At 43.5% G+C, this 26,722-nt stretch overlaps 2 protein-coding genes and 1 long non-coding RNA gene across 4 annotated transcripts; 1 reads left to right on the forward strand and 2 right to left on the reverse strand.

Annotated features, from left to right (window-relative positions):
• Positions 1-16,085: 16,085 nt before the first annotated feature.
• On the reverse strand, positions 16,086-17,585 carry LOC123427925. The gene is made up of 2 exons (XR_006622459.1): positions 17,495-17,585; positions 16,086-16,763 (listed from the first exon to the last, which is right to left on the reverse strand). It is a non-coding gene; the product is annotated as an uncharacterized LOC123427925 (long non-coding RNA).
• Positions 17,132-18,729, forward strand: LOC123427924 (vascular-related unknown protein 1-like). Its single transcript, XM_045112061.1, has 3 exons — positions 17,132-18,191; positions 18,300-18,374; positions 18,481-18,729. The coding sequence occupies exons 1-3, from the start codon at positions 17,535-17,537 to the stop codon at positions 18,649-18,651; spliced, it is 903 nt and encodes a 300-aa protein (XP_044967996.1). The 5' UTR covers positions 17,132-17,534; the 3' UTR covers positions 18,652-18,729.
• A 4,268-nt stretch (positions 18,730-22,997) lies between these two features.
• Positions 22,998-26,220, reverse strand: LOC123430888 (CRIB domain-containing protein RIC10-like). 2 transcript variants are annotated; one of them, XM_045114719.1, is made up of 4 exons: positions 26,002-26,220; positions 25,782-25,897; positions 25,615-25,696; positions 22,998-23,413 (listed from the first exon to the last, which is right to left on the reverse strand). In XM_045114719.1, exons 1-4 carry the CDS (start codon positions 26,063-26,065, stop codon positions 23,160-23,162), a joined length of 516 nt encoding a protein of 171 aa, XP_044970654.1. In that variant the 5' UTR covers positions 26,066-26,220; the 3' UTR covers positions 22,998-23,159. The 2 variants fall into 2 exon arrangements, with proteins under 2 accessions (XP_044970654.1, XP_044970655.1); XM_045114720.1 differs by having other exon boundaries at positions 25,782-25,933; positions 26,002-26,092.
• Positions 26,221-26,722: the final 502 nt, after the last annotated feature.

Raw genomic sequence — 26,722 nt, forward strand, 5'->3', positions numbered from 1 at the left:
GTTGTCGGGTAACATATCTAACATCAGAGCGCTTGCTTCAACTCTTTCATCAAGTCGTGGCAAAAGAGCCTAGCCCAGATTGCCATGGGGCTACATCTGGACGCGATGGATTTGGAGGAGCATGTGGCAACGCCGGGGATGCAGATCTACAGGCGAAGTAGCAGGCAATCCTCGATTCCCTGCAGGGCAGAGGCGGATGAGGAAGCCAAGCGCCGACATGTGCGCGAGGCTTATGCGGAGCACACCACGGACATCGACGAGATGTTTGCATATATGGATGAGGAGGAGAAGTCAGAGCTTTGTCGTGGACATATATCTCAGACGATGAAGCGTAGTTTAGACTAGTACGTAACTTTTTTTGCATGACTTGTATATGAATTTAGAAAATGACAGATTTATGCCTCGGGCAGCCCGGAAATCGGCATGGGGCGTGAGGCCCAATTCATTTGTTGACTGTAGCACACATTGTAATTACAATGCTATAGTAACTACGCCTGCCTGGGGCCTGATCCAGTTTGCCTCGAGCACGGCCCATTCTTAGGTCCATCACTGAATTAAGGGATAAAATATGAGATATTTAAATGTAAAACATTATTGAGGCATGACGCCCTTCATTTTTAGGGGACGGATTTGATGTCGGCTGCTGCAGATGGTTAACACGATGTCGTAATGCCACCCATAAAGCTCAAGTTCAAACTCAGATAACTCTATGCAGTCCAATGCATAACGTACGGCTTCACGAATCAGAATGGGACAATGACGAGTATTCAACCAAAACTACCACAATTCACGACAACGTGCCCAGGAACTACCACAATATGATTTTGTGCAAAAAACTACCAAAATCAGCTTAATCTGTGACAAAAAACTACCAAAAAATTTAACTGCCTGTTTTAGCTATTTTAACCAATTTCTTGGCAAGTCGGGCCCACATGTCAGGTGCTAGCATGGCCACCTTTGACGCCCTCGCGCAGACGGCCGTTAACGACGCGTGTTCGCCGTCGGGAGGTAAACGCCCGCGAGCAGACCTGATCGACCCTCTCGCTTCACTCTCTCCCTCCTCTCCCTGTCTTTGACCTAGGTGGCAGCTGCCATGGCGTCGGTAATTCCGGATGTGGGCGGTGGCGATATTGTTGGTGGCGACGACGGCAGTGACGGCGGCGGCTGTGCCCCCAGTTTGGAAGTCGATAACTGGTTGGGGAGCAGCAGTTACGCGACACATGAAGGCTGGCAGCAGCCGGAGGCACCGCTCGTCCAGTCATCGCCGGTGCCTGGATGCTCTATGGGTTGCAGGTATGGCAAATTAGTAAGATGTGTTTGTAGCTATTTTTCTTCAATCTGAACATGTGTAGTTGTAGTTCTAGTTGAGCTATTAGAGTTCCACCTCTCTTAGGTATTGCACTTGTTTATTTATGCAGTTTGGCTGACAAGAAGTAGGACATAATGTTTCATTTCAATGAAAGAAAACCTGTAAAAAGGTGTATATATGAGACATATATTACTTTTCTTACTCTACAATCACTCATTGCTAGTGAAGGGTACGGGGAGAGTGATTACATATACTATGTGATTGAGGAGAATATTGGATCTGGAATAGTAAAGTATTTAGGTAATGAAGCTAGTGTTCATGAAATGTTGGAGGTTTATCATCATGTGAAGGCTGTGAACATAAAGGTTGTGAGAGATGTTCAACCTGCTAGTACACAAGCTAATGAGAATTACCTGAACACTCAAGAGAGCTGTAGTGTGAAAAATATAGTGAAGGAATCTGAGCTTCAGAAACATATAAATGATAGAAAGGCTCAACTTGAGAGGAGCAGGATTCAAGAGAGGCAGATTTGAACCACTTTGAAGGAGCCACTGAAGTGTCTGAATTTTGTTCTGATGATTCAGTTCATTCAGATGGGAGTGCTGCTAAAGCTGTTCAAATGGAAACAGATTGTGCCTATGAAGATGATAGACCATTGGAATCAACTGCTTTAGTGAAATATGTGAAGAATCATGGTCCAACTAGCAGATGTCACAATGAGGAAGAGCATAAAAAGAGACCAGATTGGTTTCCTGAACCAGATGAGTTTTGTTTTGCTCGTGATTTAGGCATAAGTGATGAGGAAGAAGATGATGAAGTTGAACTTCCATACCTTATGTAGAAGTCAAAGATTAATAAGAAAAAGATGAAGGATAGGGTATGGTTTGACCCCTAAACTCCCAATTCGCATTTATTGTGGTGAAAGAGCTTGTGTTTTGAGAGTATTTACCAGTTCAGAGAAGCATTAAGGGATTTTCATATAAGAACTTTGAGGTATTTTCATTACCACATGAACTCTCCAACAAGAATTATAGTTTGGTGTTCACAGAGAGAGCATGGATGTGAATTTTACATGTGTGCCTCCAGGATAGGTCATGAAAGAACTTTTTTGCATTAAGAAGTGTAACATGGAGCACACATGTCCATCATCAGCAGAGAACACAAAGGTTACTACTAAGTGGCTTGCCAAAGCAGTTAAGCCTTCTCTTAGAGCACCTATGGATGCACTTATTAAAAACAGCAAAGTCAATTTTTCAATTGATGTATCAAGGAGTGTGGCATATAGGGCAAGGAGGAAGGTTATTAAGGTTGTGCAAGGTGACCAGAAGGAGCAATACTATAGACTGAGAGACTACCTACAAGCAGTTATTGATACAAACCCTAGTAGCAGGTGTATAGTTACAACATTTGAGGACCCAGAAAACCCTGCACCAGAAAACCCTGCACCAGCTCCTAGATTTAAGTACATGTTCTACTGCTTGCATGTATCAAAGCAAGGATTTCTTAATGGATGCAGTCCCTTTATAGGTAAATTTACAACTGTATTTTCTTCAAAATATCTTGTTAGAGAAAAATTATGGTATCTAATTTGGTTATGGATGCAGGCCTTGATGGTTGCTTCATCAAGCTAACCACTCGACATCAAATTCTTGCAGCCACAAGAAGAGATGGCAACAACAACATCTACCCCATAGCCTTTGGTGTCATTGAGAAGGAAGATGGTAATAGTTGGACATGGTTCCTAACCCAGCTAAGATGCTGCATTAGGAGTGGAAGCAAATTTGGAACCTACACCATTATTTCTGACACGCAAAAGGTATGCACCTATCTCTTGTAGTAGTTCAGAAATATTGCTAGTAGTGGTTGACAAGGAAGATTATCATAATTATTAATTTATAAATAGGGTCTTCTTAAGGCTATAAATGAAGTGTTCCCTGATTCCCCTCAGAGATACTGCCTTAGGCACATATATGCAAATTTTCAGGCTGCTGGCTTCAGAGCAGCAGAACTAAAGAAGCTAGTAGATCAGGATAGCTACTCATTCACCAAACATGGCCATGAATTAGGAATGGCATTGCTGAAAGCAGAGTGTGAGGGTGTGTGGAAGTGGCTTGAGAAAATTCCAAAGGAGACTTGGTGTAGGTATGCAATGGATTATAATTGCAAAAATGATCTTGTTGTGAATAAACTTAGTGAGGTTTTCAACAAAATGATCCTTGATGTTAGGGCCAAACCAATTAGGACAATGTTTGAAGGAATTAGGACTAAGCGGATGATCAAAAGGCAAAAGACTAGGGAAAAGACAGAGTACTTCAGATTTACAAACTGTGGGAAAGCTCTGAAACCAAGTCTGCAGATGAGAAAGAACTTGCACCAGGTCTACAAAAATTTGCATTATATGTTTCATTATTTAGGTGTGGTCTAATCACTAACTATTTTAATTTTGGCATGCAGGAGAATAGAGAAATTTTAAGTGGTTCCTCTAGTGCTACACAAGTACCTCCACAACCACCACATCAACACCAAAGTTCACATATCCTTGCCTCATCTGCTCCACCACCTGGTCCTAAAACAATGAGAAACAGAAAAACAACAACACCTAAGAGAGGTTCAGCATCAACAGTTTCAACAGGACCAACCAAGTCTTCACCAGCACCTCCAAGAGGATCAACATCAACAAGAGCTGCAAATGCAGTAAGAGGATTCAATGCACCTAGAACATCCACTGGAGAAGGTGTGATATTATCAGGCAAGAGGAAGAGGAGACCTACTAGCAAGTTTGCAGCCCATTTCAGTGCAAGTGAAAACCATTGAAACTAAGTGTTCTGTTTTGCTATGTTTTGCTATGAATTGTACTAAGATTGTGTTTTTCTACTAAGATTGTGTTTTGCTACGAATTGTACTAAGATTGTGTTTTGTTAAATTCAATATATTGTACTGAATTTGTTCCAGTGGCAAGTGCATGTTTGTGTTTTGCAGTCATGTTTGTATTGAATGTAGTGTTCTGTAGTGTATATATTGTACTATATTGTATTGAATGTAGTGTTCTGTTTATGGTTTTTATTTACAGTCGTGTTTGTACTTAAAGTCAACTTCGTTTTCTAAAACCTGAAAAAAGAAAAAAATATAAAACAAAAATTGTTTGGCCTGGGGCTCGAACCCAGGACCTGTGGGTTGTAACCCTAAGTTCAATGCAAGTGGGATAGGTCAACTGATTTGTTTCACTACCATCGGCCATTGTAGTTATTTAAACGTGTCCGCCAACCTCTATTTCGACCCACTCGCCACTCGCTGATGCCCACTACAGGAATCGGGCATTTTGCCGTCAGGACGCTAAATACGGCAAAGAGAGAATTACAGACGGCAAAAATTTTGCCGTCAGCCCATGACGGCAAAAAATGTCGTCAGACCATGTGCCCGCAAAGGGTAATTTTGCCGTCAGCATTTTTTCGGGCAGACGGCAAAAAATTTGCCGTGAGTGAAAATGGTTTGCCGTCATCTATTATGAGGCAGACGGCAAAAAACCTAACAGAACCACCCGGACGGCGTTAACTCTTTGCCGTCATCCGACCGGAATGCAAGACGGCAAAGATTACGGGTTTGCCATGAGTTGTTATGAATACCAGACATCAAAGAAACTTTCTTTTAAAAAAAATATAAACAACAATCAGGTGCAGATCTGATCAAAGGCATAGATAGAATCTTTAGGAGCGGATTTTATAAAACATATATAGTCCATCGTCACTCAATGAACCAAAATGGCACAAAAGGGCATGGAAACTACATCAGCCAAAAAGTTGATATAAATTTACACAAAGGACCCTGACATTAGCACAACTCCTAAAGAAGTCCTCGCGTATTACATAAAGCACCATGGAACTAAAGATAAAAAGCAATCAGGTCCCTTGGCTTCTTCTCCACTGCATGGATGCGGCACATCTCGAACAAGGCCAGCAGGCGGCGGGTGCGTGGCCACCAGGCGGCGTGGACACGACGGGCAAGCTGCTCGCACTCACTCTTGTTCTGACGAGCCGTAATCGCGGCCTGCACAATCATGGAGATGAGCCCACCGACGTCTGCGCCGACCAGCTGCGCCACCGTCGCCGCCTGACCTAGCCCAGTCCACAGATCCATGGCAACCGAGTGCAAGGGCGACGAGACTCGGACTAGAAGTCTAGAATAGATGGCTCCTGTTTTCTGCTCCCTGTTGCCCTGAAACTTCTGCAGCGGAGACAGAAAAGAAGAGAACTGATAAGTACAGTACACAGCAAGCACGCCGGCCTCCTCAAATCCTCGCCACCACAGCAAGCATGCGGGGGGTGGGGGCGTCGCCGCCGGCGACCTGATCCAGAGCGTGGGTGGTGGGGCGCGGGAGGTAGGGGTGGGCGGTGAGGCGCCGGAGGGAGGGGTGGTTAGGCATCGAAGGAAGGGGTGGGTGGTGGTGGGTGCGGGGGGTGGGGGCGTCGCCGCCGGCGACCTGATCCATAGCGTGGCCGATGGTGGGGCGCGGGAGGTAGGAGGGGGCAGTGAGGCGCCAGAGGGAGGGGGTGGTTAGGCATCGGAGGAAGGGGTGGGTGGTGGTGGGTGCGGGGGTAGGGTCTCCGCCGCCGGCGACCAGATCGGCAGCGTGGCCGGTGGTGCATTGGAGGAGGGGGAGGTGGTCGGGCACCCGAGGGAGTGGGTGGTGGTGGGCGCGCGGGGGGGGGGGAGGGGGTGGCAGATCGTGGCTACTGGTGGGGGAGATAAGAGATGGAGACGTGGGGTGGTGGGATGTGCGTCGATGGGGTGCGGACTGAGGGTGTGGTGGATGACAGAAGATGTGTGGTGCGGATACTGCCACGTCATCGATCCACGTGATCGATCCGTGTGTGTTGTGCTTCTTATTTTGCCGTCATCTAGGTATTTTTACAGACGGCAAAATTAATTTGCCGTCATCTAGGTATTTTTACAGACGACAAAATTATTTTGCCGTCATCCAGGTATTTTTACAGACGGCAAAATACGTCTTTGCCGTCGTCCAGTTATTTTTACAGACGGCAAAATATTTTTTCACCCACGTCCGTGCGTGGTGGGATGGGGTAGGCTGGTGTGTCTCAGATCTTGCCACGTCATCGATCCGCGTGATCGATCCGTGTGTTGTGCTTCTTCTTTGCCGTCATCACTTTCTATTACAAACGGCAAATTATGTCTTTGCCGTCATCCGCTTATTTTTACAGACGGCAAAATAATTTTGCCGTCTGCAATTTTTATTATAGACGGCAAAATATGTTTACGTCGACAGTCATTCTTTGCCGTCATCAGCTGACGGCAACAGATGGCAAATTATGTCTTTGCCGTCATCCACGAAGAAAAGCTGATGGCAAAGATCTTAATAGACGACAAATAACCTGATTCCCGTAGTGGCCGTTTCGGTTTCTAAGGCATTACAACCATGTCCGGCAACCTTTATCTCGACCCACTCACCAGTCACACCCCCCCAATCCGCTCCCCCTCTCTCCTGTGGAAATCAGCCATCGACGATAGCCTGGGTTGGCAGAAGGCCGTCGAAGACCTTGCCGGCAACAACCAGCAGCTGCGAGCCCAGTACAGGGAGATAGCGCGCTGGTTCCCCAGTGTGCAGATGATGCGGAACCACGCCCGCGGCCTTGCGAAGGTCATGACCGTTGCTGAAAAGCAGCGTGCCTTCCCTGCCGGCTTCAACATCCCGCCGCCGACCGTTCTGTTATGGGCGATGCGCGAGACGCAGCTCTCCCCCGACCCAAGGCAGCGATCCCGTTGGTGGATGTACCGCTCATCCACCACGCCGCCGGCATGCAAGGATCCTGCGCGCGTTGCTAACAGGGCGGAGCACGTCACCGACGCCGTCCTTGCTCTCCCAGCCCCCATCAACACCGCCTATTGGGAGAATCGCAATCCATGGGTGCTCAGGCCAGACGACGACTCCGACGATGACACATCTGAAGACTCTGACGACGAGGTGGAGGAGCTGGTCGTTCTCTCCGATGAGGTGGAGGAGGAGCCGATTGTGCAGCTGCTGGCGCCCGTCATCGACGTCGTGGAGGGGGACAAAAATTGCCCCATTGATGTCGAGAAGCTGTCGGAGGTCACAGATCTCCCATAGGTCGTCGTCGTCAAGCAAGAGGTGGAGGAAGATGTCGGTGCACCCGGGAAGAAGAAGAGGCATGTGGAGAAGAAGACTGCGGTGCGGCGCTCCGAACACCTGAAGATGCTGAAGAAGGAGGAGTAAGACTGTCCTATGTTAGTTCAGTTTCGTCAGATTCGTCAGTTAGTTCAGTTTCGTCAGTCTTAGAGTCAATACGTCAGTCCTATGCTACCAGTAAGAAGGAGGAGTAAGACTGTCTATTGGCTACCAGTCCTATCCTATCTATATGCAGATATTGGCTATCTATATTCACTGTCAGTTATCTATGTTTGGTACTTACTATGTTTGGTCTGTACTTGCTATCTACTTGCTATCTATATGCAGACATTGGCTACACATAGGAAAATATTCATTGTCAGTTATCTATGCAGTTTCCACTGCTGTCAGTGATATAGGAAAATAATAGCTAATGTCAGTTTCCACTACTATCAGTTACATAGGAAAGTAACAGCTACTGTCAGTTTCCTACACATAATTTAGGATAGTAAAAGCTACTGTTAGTTTCCTACACATAATTTAGGAAAGTAAAACAGCCTCATCATAGATAAAACATTCTTACTTACTTAACTTAGCATAGTAGGTCTTAACATAAAAGTCATTACATCATAGATAAAACCAACAAGTTCTTAAACCATAACAGTAGCTAGCTCATACCATCTTGATTTAGGTTCTGAAACCACATGACACTTTCCCAAAATATACACCTAACATGTAGGACATTCCAAGGCCATCTATATATAGGCATATTACTTAACTAACACAACAAGCACTTCACTCATCCACTACTGCCTTGATCCTCTCCAACTTATCTTTGGTGCAATGCCCAACTTTTAGCAGATCAGCAATCAGATACTCCAACTTATTCTTCTCTTCCTTAAGTAGGTCCCTGTCCACCTGCACTTCCTTCATGGCCTTCCTCATGTTCTGAATAATATCTTCTTGGCTTTGAAGAATGTATCTCTGCTCCTTGGCAAGCTTCGACTTTTCCATACTTATCTCAATCCTTGCCTGATCCTCAAGTTCTTTCTTATTTTTATTTATTGCCTGACTGATATATTCCATGTCATGAGACATCTTGCCATCTTGATAGTCAAAAAGCTTGGATACATCTTCCACCGCAACTGGTTGTAGCTGTTTGACAGGAAGTCAATTTCCTTCTTTAGCTTGGCCACCTCTTTCTCATGAGCTTGTTCATCCTTCACCCTACCCAAGTTCTGCTCCTCGTACATGTCCCAGATCCTTCCTAGGCACCTTTGTAAAATCTCTGGCCAAGGACCATCCACCCACTCCAGCACCCCACAGTTGACACCTTCATCCTACAGAAGCATTTCTTTAAAATTATGCACCTTACTAACAACCTAATAAATTCAGTTAACTGTTAAATGCAGTTAACTGAATATATTAGGTATTAACTAACTAATTATGTCTGAACTCAGCTGACAGAATGTATAATTGTTCAAAACTAAGCAATAAGCACCTAATCTAGCAGCAGAGATAAATTCAGTTAACAGTTAAATGCAGTTAACTGAATATATTAGGTTGTTAGCTAACTCATTCTCTCTCAAAACTAAGCAAAGAGCAACTTATTTAGCAGTTAACATCTCCCACTAGCAATATTTAATACCCGCTGCACAGGACAACCTAGGAATCGCCTCCCAGTCAAAGAACCTTCGAAAGCTACCATCTTCTTCGGCCTCTGATGATGCATCATGCACGTCGGCTCAGATTCAGGGAAAGAACCACAGAAAGATGGATCCACAACACTGTCGGGGGTTTCCTGCAAAAGAAGCCAGGAATCAAACCAAAAGAAGCTTCGGATCCAAATTTTGGATGAACTAACCCTAAACCTAACTCTGTTCCGCCGTGATGTACTTACAAAGAGCTGTTGATCCATGAAAACCATGCAGATGTCCTCTCCGAGCTCTCCTCGTCATTCCAGGACGACATCCTCGAGTTCAAGCGACAACAATGACGATGGCGGCGACGGTGACAGGGTGAGAGCACGAGGAAGAGGGAGAGGATGAGTGAGCGAGGAGGGAGACAGTGAGTGAGTGAGCGAGGAGAGCTGCTGGCCTATTTGACCGGCACTCGGACGGAGACAGTGAGTGAGTTAACGGCCGTCTGCGCGGGGCCGTCAAAGGTGACCATGCTGGCACCTGACATGTGGGCCCGGCTTGCCAGGAAATCGGTTAAACACAGCTAAAACGGGCAGTTAAAATTTTTGATATTTTTTTGGCACAGATTAGGCTGATTTTGATAGTTTTTCGCATAAATTCTTATTGTGGTAGTTCCTGGGCACATTGTCGTTAATTATGATAGTTTTTGGTTAAATACTTGGACAATGACGCACGCAGATTAGGCTCACGCGAAAGCCGCCACTATCTCATTCACGAAGGTAAACTAATCACACCTGGCCAGGGCAGCTTTGGACATCTCGCATGCAGCTGTTGTGTGCTGGAGGAGACGTGACCATTGGTTGCATGTGTGTTGCTGGCTGGATTGACTGCTGTGTGTTCCGTTTGCATGCACGCATATATGCATGGGCCAGGCACGCCCCCAACGCAACGAGAATCTCCACCAACGGCCTGATCCGTCGCGTTGGCTTTCAATAATTAATTATATTAATCCGTCCATTGGAAATAAAAAAAGAGGATGGGCGTAAGTGATCAGCTAGAGGGAAATCGATCGGACAGTGGTACACCTCGCGCTCTGCTAGCTGTTCGATCACCTGTAGTACATGTGTGTGTGTGTGCGCGCGCGCAATTTGGCCCTTGTATATGTCATAGTCGTCGGAGACGAACCGCTCACGTGATACACGTACGCCAACATCGACTAGCCACTCGTGCCGCCGACAAGCCGGGCTCGAGGCGCAATATCTCGATCGGGTGCCTGGCTAGCTGGCCAATGCACAACACCGCACAAGACAGGACGAGTGGACTCTTTGATGTTCTCTTTACAAAATTCGAAAGCACACGTACACATACAAGAGGCTCATCACGGTGGTGCTCGCGATGAGATCGATGTGGGGCGATCGACAACGGTGAGGTCGGACACGCGACGGCACCCTACACATGTGCAGACTCTAAGAAGTTAATTTAAGTATTTGAACTTAGCTAAACTAGCAGTGACAGATAAAATAATAAAGTAGCTAACATTTTAAACACTTGTGTAGTTGGTGCACAACCAAATCTAAATAAATATTGAGGAAAATGAACTTTGGAGGTCGAGTTTAGAGAGGAGAAAGCTTAGGTAGCGTGACTCGGGCATTTCATCGAACACGTCATGTGCATGAACTAGAGTGGCAAGGGCATGACATGGACACACTCAACAGCCAAAAAACAGAGGAGAGGATGGGCAGGGGCGACGGTATATATAGGCAGAACTTTAGTACCGGTTTTTGTCTAAAACCTGGACTAATAGTCTACCCTTTAGTTCCGGTTCATGCCACAAACCGAGACTAGTGCTCCGCGGCATGCCGCGTGACAGTCGCTGGATCTTTAGCCCCGGATGTTGCCTCGAACCGGGACAAATGCCCCGGCAAACCGAACCAGGACCAATGTCTGGCATTGATCCCGGTTTTCGGTTGAACCGGGAATAATGGTCTTTCGGCCTCGGCCGAAAGACCCTTTTTCTACTAGTGAAACGTATCGACATCAAAGGAGACATCACCTTTCATTAAAAAAAATCTTCATGAAATACATGGGTTTTAAATCTAAAGTATAATTGTGATGGGCCGAAGATACAACCATCCTTTGTGATCATTCAATCACGGATTTGTCGAGCATTATTCCTCCATTGGCTATTGGTTGGTTGGTAGAGTGCGTGACGTATTTTGGGCAGTTCTCCTTTTTGATCAGCTTGGTTGAGTGAGTAGTGTAGTACGTATTTGCCGTGAACTTACCTGCGCCCATCAATATTTCTGTTTTTTTTATTCCTTAAAAAAACATCAATATTTCTGTTGGGCAGTATCCATCAGAGCTCGATCGTTGCTTGCTTGCTTGCTGGTGGCTGCTGATCGGCCACAGGATACGACCTACTATAACTCTATACGTTGTGTATATATATACAGTAACTCTACGTCTGCGGTTGCCGGGTGAGCCACGAGTTCGTTCGTTCATTTGCAGCTAGCTTTCATAGCTAGGCTGTGCTGCGTGCTTTGACTTGTTTCCTCCTCTATTCTTCTCTGTTTTGGATGAGATCAATCGATGTGACCAACTAAAGACGTACGCATGCGCGTCACCCACGCACGCCAATATTGCCATGACACGGCACAATGCAACAAGTGTAAATATAATCTCTCTGCATGCTAAGGGTGTGTTCAGTTTGAGGATAAGGTGTCATGGGATGGGTTGATTCCGTCCCTGGCAGCCCATCCTCGTGTTCACTTGTGTTTTCATCCGGAACCGGACCGTCCGCATGCAATGGATATTCCTTGAACATGCTTCATCTACCGATGCCTGGGAAACGTTGGAACCGGCTCGTTATTCATCGATTGAACGCAAAAGAAAAAAAAAACAAAGCCTCACCGCTCACCCCCTCACCCCCGAGGACGTCCCACCCCCGAACCCTATCCTCTCCCTCTCCCTCCGAGCCGCCGCTCTCCCCTCCCAGCCGCCCTCCCAGCCGCCGCTCTCCCCTCCCAGCCGCCCTCCCAGCCGCCGCTCTTCCCTCCGAGCCGCCGCTCTCCCCTCGCATCTGCTCTCCAGCGACGGTGAGACGACGGCCACCGGCGGGGAAAGAACCGCGCCGACCCCATCTTCGTCGAGCTGCAGCAACCCCTCCTCCTCCCAGCCCGACCCGCCGCGCCGACCCCATCTTCGTCGAGCTGCAGCAGCCCCTCCTCCTCCTGAAGGTATGCATCTTGTTGGCCAGCACCATCCCTCCACTTTTCTTGTACTAGGAAAAGCTAGGATTCTTGCTGCTGTTATGTTTGATAGAGTCCATGCATTGTAGATGGTCAAGAGGGTGAATAGAAGGAAGAGGATGATTAGGGGTGCTGCTGTTTTTGTGGTTCTTGCTGTAGTGGCGGTAATTGTTCACTACTATGCCCATCTTGTGGACAATCCCAAGATAGCAAGAGCTCTCATGTCGCTCAGCGACTCTAACCGGTTGATTTGGGTGAGTAGGTATGTGACGAAGAACTTCGCATGATGCATTTATCGTATGGACTAGCGTGAGATGATGAACTTTGCATTATGAACTTGTATCGAACTTTAATTAGGAGAGCTTTTGGATGACTAGTATGTGAACCATATGTATGGATTGTAATGAACAATATTTCTTTTCGATGATGACCTTGTGATATTGTTGCATCTTATGATATTTCTATTGAAAATCTGTTATATATGTTGTTATATATTTGTTCGACTTGTGATCATATACTATTAAATTGCTTGTTGAAACTACAAAGAAAATGCTGTCAAAATTTTAAATTATATGTTGTCCAAATCTGAGATATATATGAGCACATTAGAGGTAATCTCACCACTCATATGAAGAGGTGAGTGGAATGAGATTCTTCTCATTTTACCTCCCAAACCAAACACATGGACGGAATCAACCCATGCCATTTTTTATGTCCAACCGAACACAAGAATGGAACCAACCCATGCATCCGGAATGGAACCATGACATTTCATGCACTTTGATCCTCAAACCGAACACACCCTAAGAGCATGTATAGCCGGACTGACCAAATCCGGCCACCTATACATCCGCGGACGCTGTCAAACACATCTGCGAAAGCATTCAGGTGGTCATCATGTTTCGTTCACCGTATCCACATATTTCATATCCGGATTCTCAAATCCGTGCAAAATTATGCACGTCGATCAGATAAACCATTGCAACAATAAATGTTGGTACCGAACATAAATATTGTTTATGTAAAATTTATTTAAAGTATACAATCAATCATCTGTTCTTTGATTTTTATTGTGGCTTCACATATGCTCCACCAGATCATTGATTAGTTGCGCGTGCACATGATGATCTCGAAGATTCTGATGCATCTGTAGAAAGTTCATAAGCTGAGCTGCATCTTGATCTTCTGAGATTTTAACTTGTTCTTCAAGTACTTCAAAATCATTGATTTGAACTACAGTATCACCATCATCCTCGACAATCATATTATGCAAAACAATACAACATCCCTTTAGTCGAGCCCTTAAAATTAAGGATATGCTTCACTTGTCGGTTCATTTTCTCTTGCATGCTCATAATCATGTCGTGTCTACTTCTTCATCCCAATGGGCTTAAAAAGCCATAAGCGACGGCCTGGATCTAAAGCTAAGGAATTTCTAGCAATATTATGGACAAAGAAAGACATTTCTAGCTTTATTCTTCAGCCTCCTAATCTCCATGATCAGCCCTTTGAACTTTCTTCTATGCTTCGTACTACCGATGCACAATCAGGGCTCCTTTGATACGAAGGAATTTCATGGAATTTTAGGTGATTTGAATTCTTAGGATTTTTTCCCTACGATGGTCGTTTAGTTTGTAGGATTGAAATACCTAGTAATTTTTCCATAGGATTCATATGTATTACATTTTGGAGGAAATTTTTCATCCACTCAGACCTCTTTGTCGGAGTTCTTTGTTTTCTCTGTACTACTAAACACATTTCCAAATCCTAGAGGATACAAGAGTACATGACGCTCTATTCATGCGTATTTATTATTCTCGCATTTTGAGAATCCCGCGAATCAAAGAGACCCTCATAAGCTAGCATAGTCGTGTCTACTTGGAGATCCTCCCCTAAACAAAAAGCTTCTCGACATGCCAAAACTTCAACACATTCATGATCCAATACTCATTCCCTTACCAATAACACTATGACCCAAAAAAAGGCAAGTCATGTGCACAGAAAATAGTCGTGCTCTTGGTTCTAATTGTGAAAATTGCACCATCTATACTTTTTACTTAATCTTGAGATGGAGCTACCAACCCTTCCGACGTTCATGAGGCATGATCCCTCTCTTTTCTCCTGATTCGTCGAGTAACTACAACTCATGTAAGGACCTCCCTATAAAGCAGTAAGTCGCAAACGGACTATGGAAAAACATTCTCGTGTATTACATCCATTCTTGTCTTCCAATATCCCATAAAGTAACATTCGTCTTTACATAACTTCTTTCAGATATAACTTCATCTATCTCGAAAAGCCATTGTTTCATCCCCGACTCTCCACAATCCATAATGTATTTCGTACATCCTCATCCACAAGAACCCGAACATACCTTGTCATTCTACAATCAGCTAATAAGTATCACCATCAGTTCTCAAACCATCCACAAATGTCACATGTAATAACTGATGACATATTTCTACGATATACAACATTCAACATTGGGAATTAGTCTCTATCTAATCTCCATGCAAACATCATATCTTTCCCTATTAATTTGTGCTTCGATAACCTTATCCATGATCTATCCTTCCGCCAAGCCATCTTGCCCGGATAGTTATATACAATATTGATCAAACTTTTCCATTGTAAACTCGTAGATACAGATTAGTCTGCATTCTTAAATTAATCTAGTGAAAATATGAAATTCCAGGATTTGTTCTGCATTCTTGAACAAGTATAGTAAAAAACATAGGAAATTCTGAGAGTCAATCTGCGTTCCTACATAAATATATTAAAAGTCATGAATTTTGGAGTTAATCTGTATTCTTAAATAAATCTATTACAAAACTTAACTATGGGATGTGATCTGCATTCTTAAATTAATCTAATGAAAATATGGAATTCCAGGATTGTTCTACATTGTTGAATAAATCTAGTAAAACATAGAGAACTCTGAGAGTTAATGTGCATTCTTAATTAAATACATTCAGGAATTCTGGAGTTAATCTCTATTCTTAACTAAATCTATTATAAACATTAAACTGCATTACGTAGTCTGCATTCTTAAATAAATTTAGCAAAAGTCGCAGAATTCCAGGAGGTAACCTGCATTCTTAAATAAATCTAGTAAAAATCTGAAATGGCGACATAAGGTAATTTGCATTCTTAAATAAATCTAGTAAAAAACTGAGGTATTGGAGTTATTTGCATTCCTAAATAAATATACAGTAAAAATTGTGGAATTCCGGAAAAAGACGGAGAATTCCAAAAGTTAATTTGCATTCTTATATAAATAAATCTAGTAAAAAAAAATCTGAAACTACATGAGGTAGTTTGAATTCTTAAATAAATCTAGTAAAGGTAAGGCAATTTCAGAAGTTAATCTTCATTCTTAATAAATCTAGTCAAAATCTGAAACCATGGAAGGTAGTTTGCATTCTTAAATAAATCTGGTAAATATCAAGGAAGTATGGGAGTTAATTTATATTTTTTAATAAATATAGTAAAATTCAGGGAATTCCAGGAGTTAATTTGCATTGTTAAATAAATCTAGTAAACAACTGAAATTACGGGTGGTAGTCTGCATTCTTAAGTAAATTTAGTAAAAAACTGAAACTGCAAAAGGTAATCTACATTCTTAGCGATAATTAATATAGATTGTAGGGACCATTAAAAGTAGAAGAACTCTAGGAGATAATTTGCATTAGATAAATTGGAACCACGGGAGCTGAATATAAAAAGCTAGAATTTGCCTCCACCCCCTATTTAAAAGCTTAATTTGCTCAAAAGAAGATGTGAAGCTTTTTTATAGAGCATGACATATGCTACTGTACAACAGGTACACTCAAGGAATTTTGAATCCATACGTCTACTTGTGAAAACTATAACAAAAAGGTCCTAGCAATATATGCATATAACTAGGCATGTGCAAATCAGTTGCAGCCAACCGATCAAAGCTTGTGGTGCACGCATGTGAACTAATTGACGCAGGGAGGCTATCATATCATAGGGGTTGGCACCCCCATAGGCGAAGCTAGCTACGTATGTATGGCGATTATTAATTGAAAACAGAAGCATGCTCATTTGAGTTAATCACCACGAGATAACTAAAACTATGGATTCCCGGGATACGGTCGGCATGCACGCGGACGGCCGCTCCGCTCGCGTAAATAATCGGGGCGCAGATCCTCGGAGTAATCGCGATCGCCGCGGGATCATCCGGATCAGATTAGTAGCCACGACGACGGCGACGGCGGCGACATTAAGCCCGTGACGTGCGCGGCGGCCATCGGTCCGTGGCCAGCACACTTTTGCGCCACCATGATCGTGATGAATTGTAGCGTATCTCTTCGCACCCTGCACCTTTTCGCCATTACTGCTCGCAAAGTCCATCCCCAGCGAGTCTTTTTTATTCCTGATCCAGCTGCAACGATCCTGTTATACTTAAACGAAAAAGGTGTTAGTTTTCTTTTTAAATGCCAAAAGATCCATTGGATATATACATCTGCAAATATTGATGGAAAAGAGAAACGACATTATCCATAAGAGCAGACACTAGTGTTCCTGTTTGACACCCCCTCCTTTTCTATTGTTATTCATACCCGCATTTTCAGATCATTATTTTGATCAATGAAATATGAGTTATAATATATGCCAGGAAAAGTGTACCATACCATTAGAAACATTTTTTAACTGGAATCCACCGGTATACCTTTTTATAGCTTGCAACACATATTCATTCATCAGACTGATGATCTACATATACACGCGCCCCTTATAAACTGAAGCCAAGGTAATGTAGGACGCCACATTTTTTATATTTTTTGCTACTCACAAATGAATGCACCTTTTCAGAAAACTTTGTAGATTCATAGTGTATTCCCAAATCTACACGTGGGGGTTTCTTTTTACAACATGTGCATGCACTACTGATTTTGTTTTTTCAACAAGTAGACCACTTTGAGCCCGGGATCCGAAGCAGTTACCACCAGTACATCAGCTCTATCAACCCATTCAAATAAGGGAAACGTGGCAGAAATGGAGAGATAATACTGGTACTACTCACACTGCAATCTCCAACATATGTTAGTTAAAAAAAAAGTCGTAGTTGGAAAAGAACAGAAAACTGGATAGCTATCAGCGTACCACATTGTTATTGGCAAGAGAGGCTTACAGTAGGTGGAGTGTAGCTCTCCCTATATCACCAGCCGGCTATGCATTCCAACTGCTTCTGCTGCTTGGGTCCCAATCACCAAAGAATATGCATGATGGCGATCGATCGATCGGTCACAATGATCGATCGCGGAATTATTCTCGATCAAGAGACCATTCCAACGATAAGATTCCTCCATTGCCAATTTTTAAAACGCGCGCCAGTGTCTGACAGACAGTTCACGCCATGTACATCTATTCATATCCACTCGCTGGAGCCGAAGCCGGAGCTATATATACAGTCAGCACGAGCCGTACCCAGCATTCCATCCAGAACACAAGACCTGCCTACAGGCTTATTATCACTGCTGCTAGCCTGCTTCTGCTTCCAGTTTCTCATACACATGGAGAACACAACATCGCCACAATCTTCATGCACCAGCCAGCCAGCGTCGGCGGCGTCGTCCATGTCGGCCGGCGAGAGCAGCTGGGCGATGCACTTTGCAAACTTCGTGGCATCAACAGACAACAGACAGGAGATGGATCATCAAGGAGGAGAAGCCTCTGAAAGTGATTTCTCCTCTGGCTTCTCTTCCTCATTTGATTCCTTGGGTGATGGCTCCGACACCGACTCCTTCCTCACGTCGGACCTCATGGATGAAGACGATGAGGATGATTCTCTGCAGGACACTGCTTGTTCCTCCGCAGCTCGCCCTAAGGTTAGGGAAAAAAACTTTCTCTAGTTAGTTATAAATAGCTTGATGAACAGAAGTACAAATTTAGCCTTTCTTCTAGGTTGTAACATGATTTTGATTTTTGTTGTACAGGTAACCAGCATGCATGATATGTTCATGAAGTCAATTGTAAACATGGATACGAAGGAGATGAACACTGCCCAGCTGGTATGTTTGCAAAGCAATCACTATCATGTCTTTCTTGCTTGCTTCCTTCAGACGTTCTCTAGGTGTTATGTTTCTCTTACAGTCGTGTGTTCTTGAAATATTGCAGGCCAAGTATTTCCTCGATGCGGCCGGTTCAAGGCAGCAGGCGACTGGTGCGGTTCAAGAAGTGATCAGCGGTGGAAATAGCAACGAGAAGCAACTGCATGAGTTTAATGATCTGAGAAAGAAAGGGCTTTGCTTGGTCCCTCTCTCCATGTTGATAGATTACCTAGGTTGATTACTGTTCATGTACTGTAAGAACGCTGGTTCAGTTATATGTAATATATATATATATATAGTTCGTACATCACTCTCTTGTGGACTGTGTCAGCTGAGAACACTACTTCCATCATGCTGTCGAGCTGTCCAATCATGCCATTAACTTATAAAAACAGGCATTCAACTATCGAGAAATAATAAACAAGAAGTATGAAATAATCAAGTGCATGACAGTGAGGAAAACTTTCTATATAGCTTCAGTACATTGTATGTGTACCGAAACATTTTAAATCTCAAGTTGAGGTGAAACCTCAGTGCGATTCACCAGTGGCATTCAAGTTGAAAACATGAATGTAAAACACACCTTACCTCAGCAGAAAGCTTGACTCAGATTTTGTGCCGCCAACATTTTTGCCGAAATGTAGGCACTTACCTACAAATTAGTAGAGGGTTTTAGGTTAGTACTAGTGTCAAGTAAACTATGGACGATGTAATTCTCAATCTTCCATCAATATAATAAGTAGTGAGCTGGCTCATTCAGTTTGCAATCTGAGTTCGACAATCACATGGTCAAAAGATTCCATTAAGCATACATGCACACGTCAATGATGTGACCAGTAGGTAGAAGTTGAACTGTACAAGTAAGTTGTAATACTCTTCTGACACGAAGGCTAATCTTTCTTTAATCACTAATCACCAGAAAGTACCAGACGCCTGCTTAATTAATCAGAGTAAGCAGAAGGGGTATCTCTGACATTCTAAAAATATCAAAACTTACCAAATCAAAACGAAGTTCTTTATTAGTTTGCTAGGAATAAGTTCAGGTCAGTAGTACATTTACATGATACAGTCTTGCGGAGGTTGCAACTAGCAACCCATTTCTCTAACAAAGTAAGAAATTTCCATGTGCCATCACAAGGAGGCAGTTAGCATCCAGTGGACCTTCAATACTAGACAACTATAAGGCATAATCACATTCCTCGGATTCCTCCCAAATAAGTACAAGCCATTAACATTATAAAGGACAGGATTGTCGCAGGTATGTGATACCCATCCATCAAATTCTGGCTGGAAAAGTCACACTTATGTTATTTAGTATAAAGTGACATTTTTTTGGTTCCATATGATACAATCTTCAGCGCTTACAAGGAAGTCTCTTTCCATAGAATACAGCAGGCACGTCTTAAAAAGCCCACTTGCAGGTCTGACTGTTATCCTTAACTCATCTTTAATATATGCTGAAATTTTCGATGACAACCTGGATATTGTAGAATGTAGATCGTACGATAAGATTTAGTTGGAAAGTTCTTAGGACTGGATCCACTTCTAAGACATCGATGCAAGGGATTGGATGGAAAGTGTATAAAAAGCGCAACAGTCTGAATCTGGTGACACTTTTGGAGTTATTGAGGGTAAAATGGACAAGATGGGCAAAACATGGAAGAACATCCCTTTTAAAAGCCCTAGATGTTATTCAAAATGCATTTCAAGGTTGAAAACATCTAGGTAAGAACATTGAGCAGTTTGGTGCCGCATCGTTATCAATCAAGGTTGGTCTGGGGAGCACAGAGCAGAGCAGTATGCCATGACAAATTCTGAAGTAATCCTTGTAACAACTAACAACCAAGCGAGTACCATTTGTGGTAATTTGACATTTGGGGATACTGTGAGCATAAAACAAGACCTATTGGCAATGCCCCTAATCACCGCTCATTAAAAGAAAAAGGTGCACCTAAATCCATGTGCTGCTAGTTAAGTCAGCAAGATGGGCAAAGGCAGAAGAAAATATTTCTTTAAACTGCAGATGTTATTCAGAAAGCATTTCAAGGTTGAAGACATCTAGCTAAGAACATTGAGCAGCTCGGCATTGCATTATTTTTTTGAAAGTCCTCTGGTTTTGCATTATTGCCAGTCAAGGTTGGTTTAGGGAGCACATAGGAGAATGACCTGTATGAGATATCAACTTGTGAATCCACATCCTTTGAACCACCAAGTGAGTAACCATTTATGGTAATTTGACATTGGGGAAGAAGATCAAAGAAGACCTAGTTGCAGCACCAAACTTAAAACGTTTTTGTGTCTTCCTCGAAGTCAGTCTCTTACTCACCAGTCACGAAAAGTGAAAGGTGCACCTAAACCCATATGCTGTTAGCTAAGTCAGCAAGAGACTTAGCTTATATCCCAGAGGAGCATATCTTACTCCAGAGGACAAGTCGGGAACAAGACAGATTCAGCGAACCACCACCACCACCATCATCATCACAGGTAGCCAAAGCATCGGCATCGGCATCGGCAAGGGCAAGGCATCACCGGGTCCAAAAGAGACAGGGAACTTGCGATAGGTTGGAGCTGCAGACCAATCACATATATAAAACAACCCACCATTGCATGGAATCTGGTGCTTCGTCAGAAAAGAAATCTGAACTCATCGGCACTTGCCCCAACTTGTTCTTTCCAAAATGCCGGAGGCAGAGCAGCCGGCGCCCCGCGCCCATACGACGCCACACTGGCACGCGAGCGGCCCCTGCTGGGCTACTGCATGCCCTCGAGAAAATTCGCCGAGGGTTTGGGATCGGTTGGCATTATCGAATTCCAAGCCGCAACATGTAGTACCAGTAGTAATAATCAATTGAAGAATTTCTCGGTTCCGAGGCACATGTTTAGTGCCACCACCTCGATTCTCTCGGTAATTTAACAAGTTGGTCGCTGATTTACAGGTCGGCCGTCGGCAGGTCTCGTGGGGACTCGTCGACGTGGCTACGGGAGAGAGGCGACGAGCGAGATAATCACGTGGCTACGGAAGATGGGGAGAGCTACGAGTGAAATCCACTTACATAATCACGTGGTACAACTTCGCCGGTTACGGGGCGGAGAAGCCGGCGGCCGGCCGCCGTTGTATGGGTGATTTGCCACCGGCGGCGCGGCGGCGGGTTGCCTCCTCTTGGCCGGAGAGTGAGACGGGCCGAATAAGTGAAGAGGATCGCGCTCCGTTCGTCGGGCCGGTTTCGGCAGGGGTTGGGCTGGGCTAGGCCGGTACCAAATATAGGTTGCCAGAATGGGCTGGACAGACCATTTCAGGCTGCATTTTGATTCACTCAGTCAGACGGGCCGGGCCGGATTGGCCCTTTATTTCCTCACAGTGCAAAAAAACGTTTATGAAATGACTTCACCGAGCCATTCATTTTATTGCCAAAAGAAAAGAAAAGACTGATAAGAAGTCAGTCCACAAGTTACACAGAACACAGTAAAAGAATGTAAATATAACTAGAGAAACACTTGTGTTCATCCAGTAGATCAATCCGTTCACGTCAACAGCCTTTGTGTCTGTCAAATCTGTTATTGATCGAACAATTAGGAATCAACCTCCGCCACTTCACTTCCCTACAACTTGACCCGTGTTTCAAAAATGTTTCCGCAACCCGGCCCATGTTGGAGACCATGTTGTCGCCAGGCTGATTTGAAACATTCTCCCTAATGCAATAATTTTTTCCGCAACATCAGTGATGCCGCAAAACTTTCTTCGATAGCGTCATATAAAAGGTGAAGTCAAAAAAACTATCCGCACCATTAAGTATGTCACAATACAATTTCTACCAAAATGCATCTGCTACAAAAGTTCTGCAACACGAGCTCTATTGCAAACATCTAGCACAACATCATCCTTGTTGCAAAGCTGGGAGTTGAATATGACGACCACTGCACGTATAATGTAATGGCTCGTCAAGCAGCTGATCTTTTTAAAAGATCCGTCGGCCAATTCATAGCGCTCCCCATATAACTACACAACGATGTTAGAAAAGCCCACTACTAGGAGAGAAAATAAGGTAAACCATCATATCCTCCTTATACCAAAGCACCAAGATCAACATATCCGCTGTCACCGAAAGAGCAGCTTTGTTCTTGACGATGGCCATGATTTCAGATGTTGATTGCCTACTTGCTCAAAGATGTGCATATTGTTCTCTTTAAAGCTTCCATAGAGAGAACAAATAGTGGGACAAACAACAAATCAACTTGGAGCAGGCCAGACGACGTAATTTTTTCCATATTAGTCTTTAGCAATCTATTTATCACCCGTAGGAGACGGTGGGTAAGCGTGGATATATGTGAGGTTTATATGTCTTTTGCGGGCTAGAAGCTACACCTTAGAGGTAGAGACACATAATAGGGAATAAGAATCGCATGACTCTATATCGTCATGTTATGGTTGTCATGCAGAGGAGACTCTTGTATTTTGGTAAGGTGGACTAACGCGTGTTCAAACTTTTGATCTTATCATATAGTGTACTTCATCGTTTAGTTAATCAGTAAAGTCAACGATTGTTTTGCTGCAAGAACATGGCATCACAAACTGCGAATGAGAAGGAAGTAACAAACAAAGATGACTAAATCATATAAAAGAAGAATCATCACACGCTTTTGGAACAATCCATTGCATTCAACTACCTATGAAATCAGTTCATTTACAATTGTAAGTATTTTTAGAACCGCACACCCACACTTACAATACATTTGCAGCCTTGTCTATCAAGATATCACACTATTGGTGTCAATGGCATCGACAACTCTTGTTGCTACTGTCGAGGCTGATGCAGACGAGTCATTTGTCGCTGATGAACTCACTAGAGAGCCAACCACCGTTTTCTTCTTTCGCCTAGTCTTTCTCGGTGGCGGGCGTGGAACATCAGGGTACAGAGCTGCTGATACGTCTTCCCCGGTGATCTCCGAAGCCATCCCGAGAGGCAACATGTCTCGTGGCGGCTGGTGATGCTGCTCGAAGTCTATCCAAGAGTCATTGTTTCATAAGCTCATCGGTGACAAGAAAACAACTAAAAATCCAATATATTTTTTTCCAATTTCTGCTAAAGTTAAATTTACCACTATTATAAAAGAATGAAGTTTTGACCCCTCAAGTCAAAATATCTAGATCTAGTCCCTTACTGTAGTGGTTTCCCTCATGCGGTAGTTAGCATTGGGGTTTGAAAATCAATCATGAATAAAAGGAAATTCAAATATAACAAAAGTAAGGGAAAATGTAAGAACTTCAACGAAGTTACCTAAGATTGTTAGCGTTTTTAAAGTCTATTACATTTGTTTTTGGAAAACCATGGATCAATATGATTTGATTTTTTTCTACTAAATTTTAGTCTTTGCTTTGTTTAGGCTCCACATATTTTAAGTTATTTTTAGTAAAATTCCTGTTTTTTATTGCAAAGTTCAAACTATTTTTTTTCTCGAAAACTTATTTTTTTCTATTTCTTTATATCTTAGGAAAATTCTACTTTACTGAAGAAAATTTGTATATTGTTTTCTATATTTTTATTTGAAAATTATGTTTTCTTAATTTATATCTAAATTTGTCAAGTTTCAAATAAAAAGTGAATCTTTAATTTAACCCCCACCCTCTCCATCCCCGCTTCCTACTTTTCTTATTTATTTTAATTTTTTTTGTATTGACTAAGCTACCATGTGCCATTGCTAGCCATTGTTGATAACTTTTTGATTGGGCAAAGGACAGAGCCTAGATGTCTTTGACATTTTTGTGACCAAGAATTTCTAGTATTAGTGTTAGGGGGTTAAATTTTGATTTTGCTAATAGTTGAGGGACCAAAAATATACCCTTTCTATTAATGTATACGTATAATAAGTGAAGAAGCTCTAGATGTACCAAACATGTCCAAAAAATGCTAAACCGTTGTAACGTAGACAATGTTTGCCTTTTGTTGGCAGTTGTATGTATCATAGTGCGCATGTTATTGTCAAATACCTAACTTGGCGATAGATTGACCAAACAATTCTAGTACAATTTTATGATTAGAGCATGATTTGAGTGATTCCTTAATTTTGGAGTGTGAAGACAAAGTTAACTCTCTACTAGACTATCACACATATGGTCGATGACCCTTTGAAATGAAGTTGGAATTTGGAATTGCTAGTTTGCGGAGGAGCGATGAAGGTGACGTTTGCATGCACCTAGAAGGTGTGAGTAAAGATTCTGTTGTAGTCAAGCTGGTCATGCCCCATGGGTGTGGGTTGTCATGTTCTATGACGGTAGGTGTGGATGTCTGTTACTATAATTTTAGCCCGGTTTGGCACATTAACTCGGAAACTCTTGGAGACTGGATTTTCTACTCCCAAGTGCACCTACACGTGCATGAACAGTGCAGCTGAAAAATATACAAAATGAAACTAAAAAAATCTGAAATTTTAGGACATCAAAGTAGATCATTTTTTTAGCTCCTTGCACAATTTCATGACAAAAAAACATTTGAGCAGAGCTCACAAAAAAAAAAAACAAATCAGTGTTCAAAGTTTCGTTCATTTTTCAGCACTGATTTTGTCCTTTTTGCTGAGGGCTCTTGAAATTTTATTTGGTCACGGAATTTTACAGAAAGCTAAAACTTTTCATCTAGTTTGGTGTAAATTTTTTTCAGTTTTTTCCGATCTTGTTTTCCATGTTTTTCAAGTGTAGTGTTCATGCGGATGCACCTACACCCGGGAGCAGCCACACCTTTCTCAAACTGTTGTCTCTTCAAGTTTGAAAAAGGAATAAAGGTAACTTTGTTTTGTCGGTACGTACTAGATTTGGGTAAAATGTTGGTTTTATCGAGATGTCTGCAAAACATGCTGGTAGGCTGGTGGTGGTTGAGAGCTCACAAGCATGCGAATAAACATGTAATTTACTAACATGTGCTCCGGGCGCAGCTTCGGGATACCAGATCAAAGATCGAGCCAATAAAAATCGTTGAACGTGGCCTCGTGCCCAGGATAAAAATAGTGCAGGTTGCCATGTTTGCACATGTACATGCTGCCCCTGACACGATGAATCATAGTATATCTTTCCAAAACAAGGCACAATCACAAGAAGCCACCACACCAAATAGAGAAGAGTATGCAGAGACCGGACGGAGACACAAAACTGCTCTCACAGCACAGCATACGAAAACGAGAGGAAACAGCGGTGTTGGACGTTGGGACATACCTTGGGACGTCCAGGAGGTCCCTGCGGACGGCGCGAAGTAGCCCATGGACGAGAAATCCGACGACCCCTCGATGACATTCATCTGGAAAGAGAAAGGTGATCAGGCAGGCAGGCACGCAGGCAGATGGAACCAGAATCTGCGTGCGCTGTGGCACTGAAATTGTTACCCAGCTCGGAGAAGCGTTCCCCGTCAGCGTCCCCGGCGTGGAGCTGCTCCAGCCGATGTGCGCGACGTGCTTCACGTCCGTCGGCCGGCCGATCACCATCTCCTGCTCCTTCGCCACTGCAAGATCAGATTCAGATCAAGGTCTGTCTGTCCCTGTTCCACACGATCAAATTCAGAAACCCCCACACACTAGCTAGTCCTAGTTAGTTATACGCGCTCACCGAAGATCTGGGAGATGATCTTGAAGCCCTTGAAGAACCCTTTCATCTTGTAGTTGGACGCCATCGATCGCACTCGCACCCTGCCTGCTAGCTAGCTAGCTGCTGGATGCTGCCCACGGACGCCCTTCCGTGCGTCAAGGATGAGCTTAGAAGCAAACACCAGGACGTGAAACGGGGGACAGGGATGTACTATCAGCCGGATGCCGTGATGGTCTCGTGCGGAATGAGACGTCGGGCGTGTAAATAATGGCGGATTGGTGAAACGTGCCTGAAAGGTTGATGTGCATGCTACCACCTCAGAGAGAGGAGATTGGGTGGTTGGTCGCCGATGTTGATGCTCCTCCTTAGCCGTAGCTCCTACTGAAAGATGCATGGTCTGGAGTGTACCGGCAATTTCTGTCCCATCAACGCCCATCCTTTTCGAGCTTTGGTAGAATGTTTAGCATTTTGTCATTAAGAAGCTATAGGATGCATTTTGTCAGGGTTTATGAGTATTGTGACAGGGACGAGAAATGATTTAGTCCTGCAGTAGAACTCAAGACTGCCTAGGAAGTATTTGTGGGATAATCTTCCGGGTCATTATTTTACAGGTCAGTGCTGGGATTATATTGAACATCGAGTATATTCCATCTTTAACCTCCTACTGTATTTGTTTTACGGGTTTGCTATACATATCTAGATGTGTCTTAAGTGAAGATTCGTGCGGGTATATTTTCTTTTT

The sequence above is a fragment of the Hordeum vulgare genome, chromosome 2H (assembly GCF_904849725.1).
Source record: "Hordeum vulgare subsp. vulgare chromosome 2H, MorexV3_pseudomolecules_assembly, whole genome shotgun sequence".
Lineage (NCBI taxonomy): Eukaryota > Viridiplantae > Streptophyta > Magnoliopsida > Poales > Poaceae > Hordeum > Hordeum vulgare.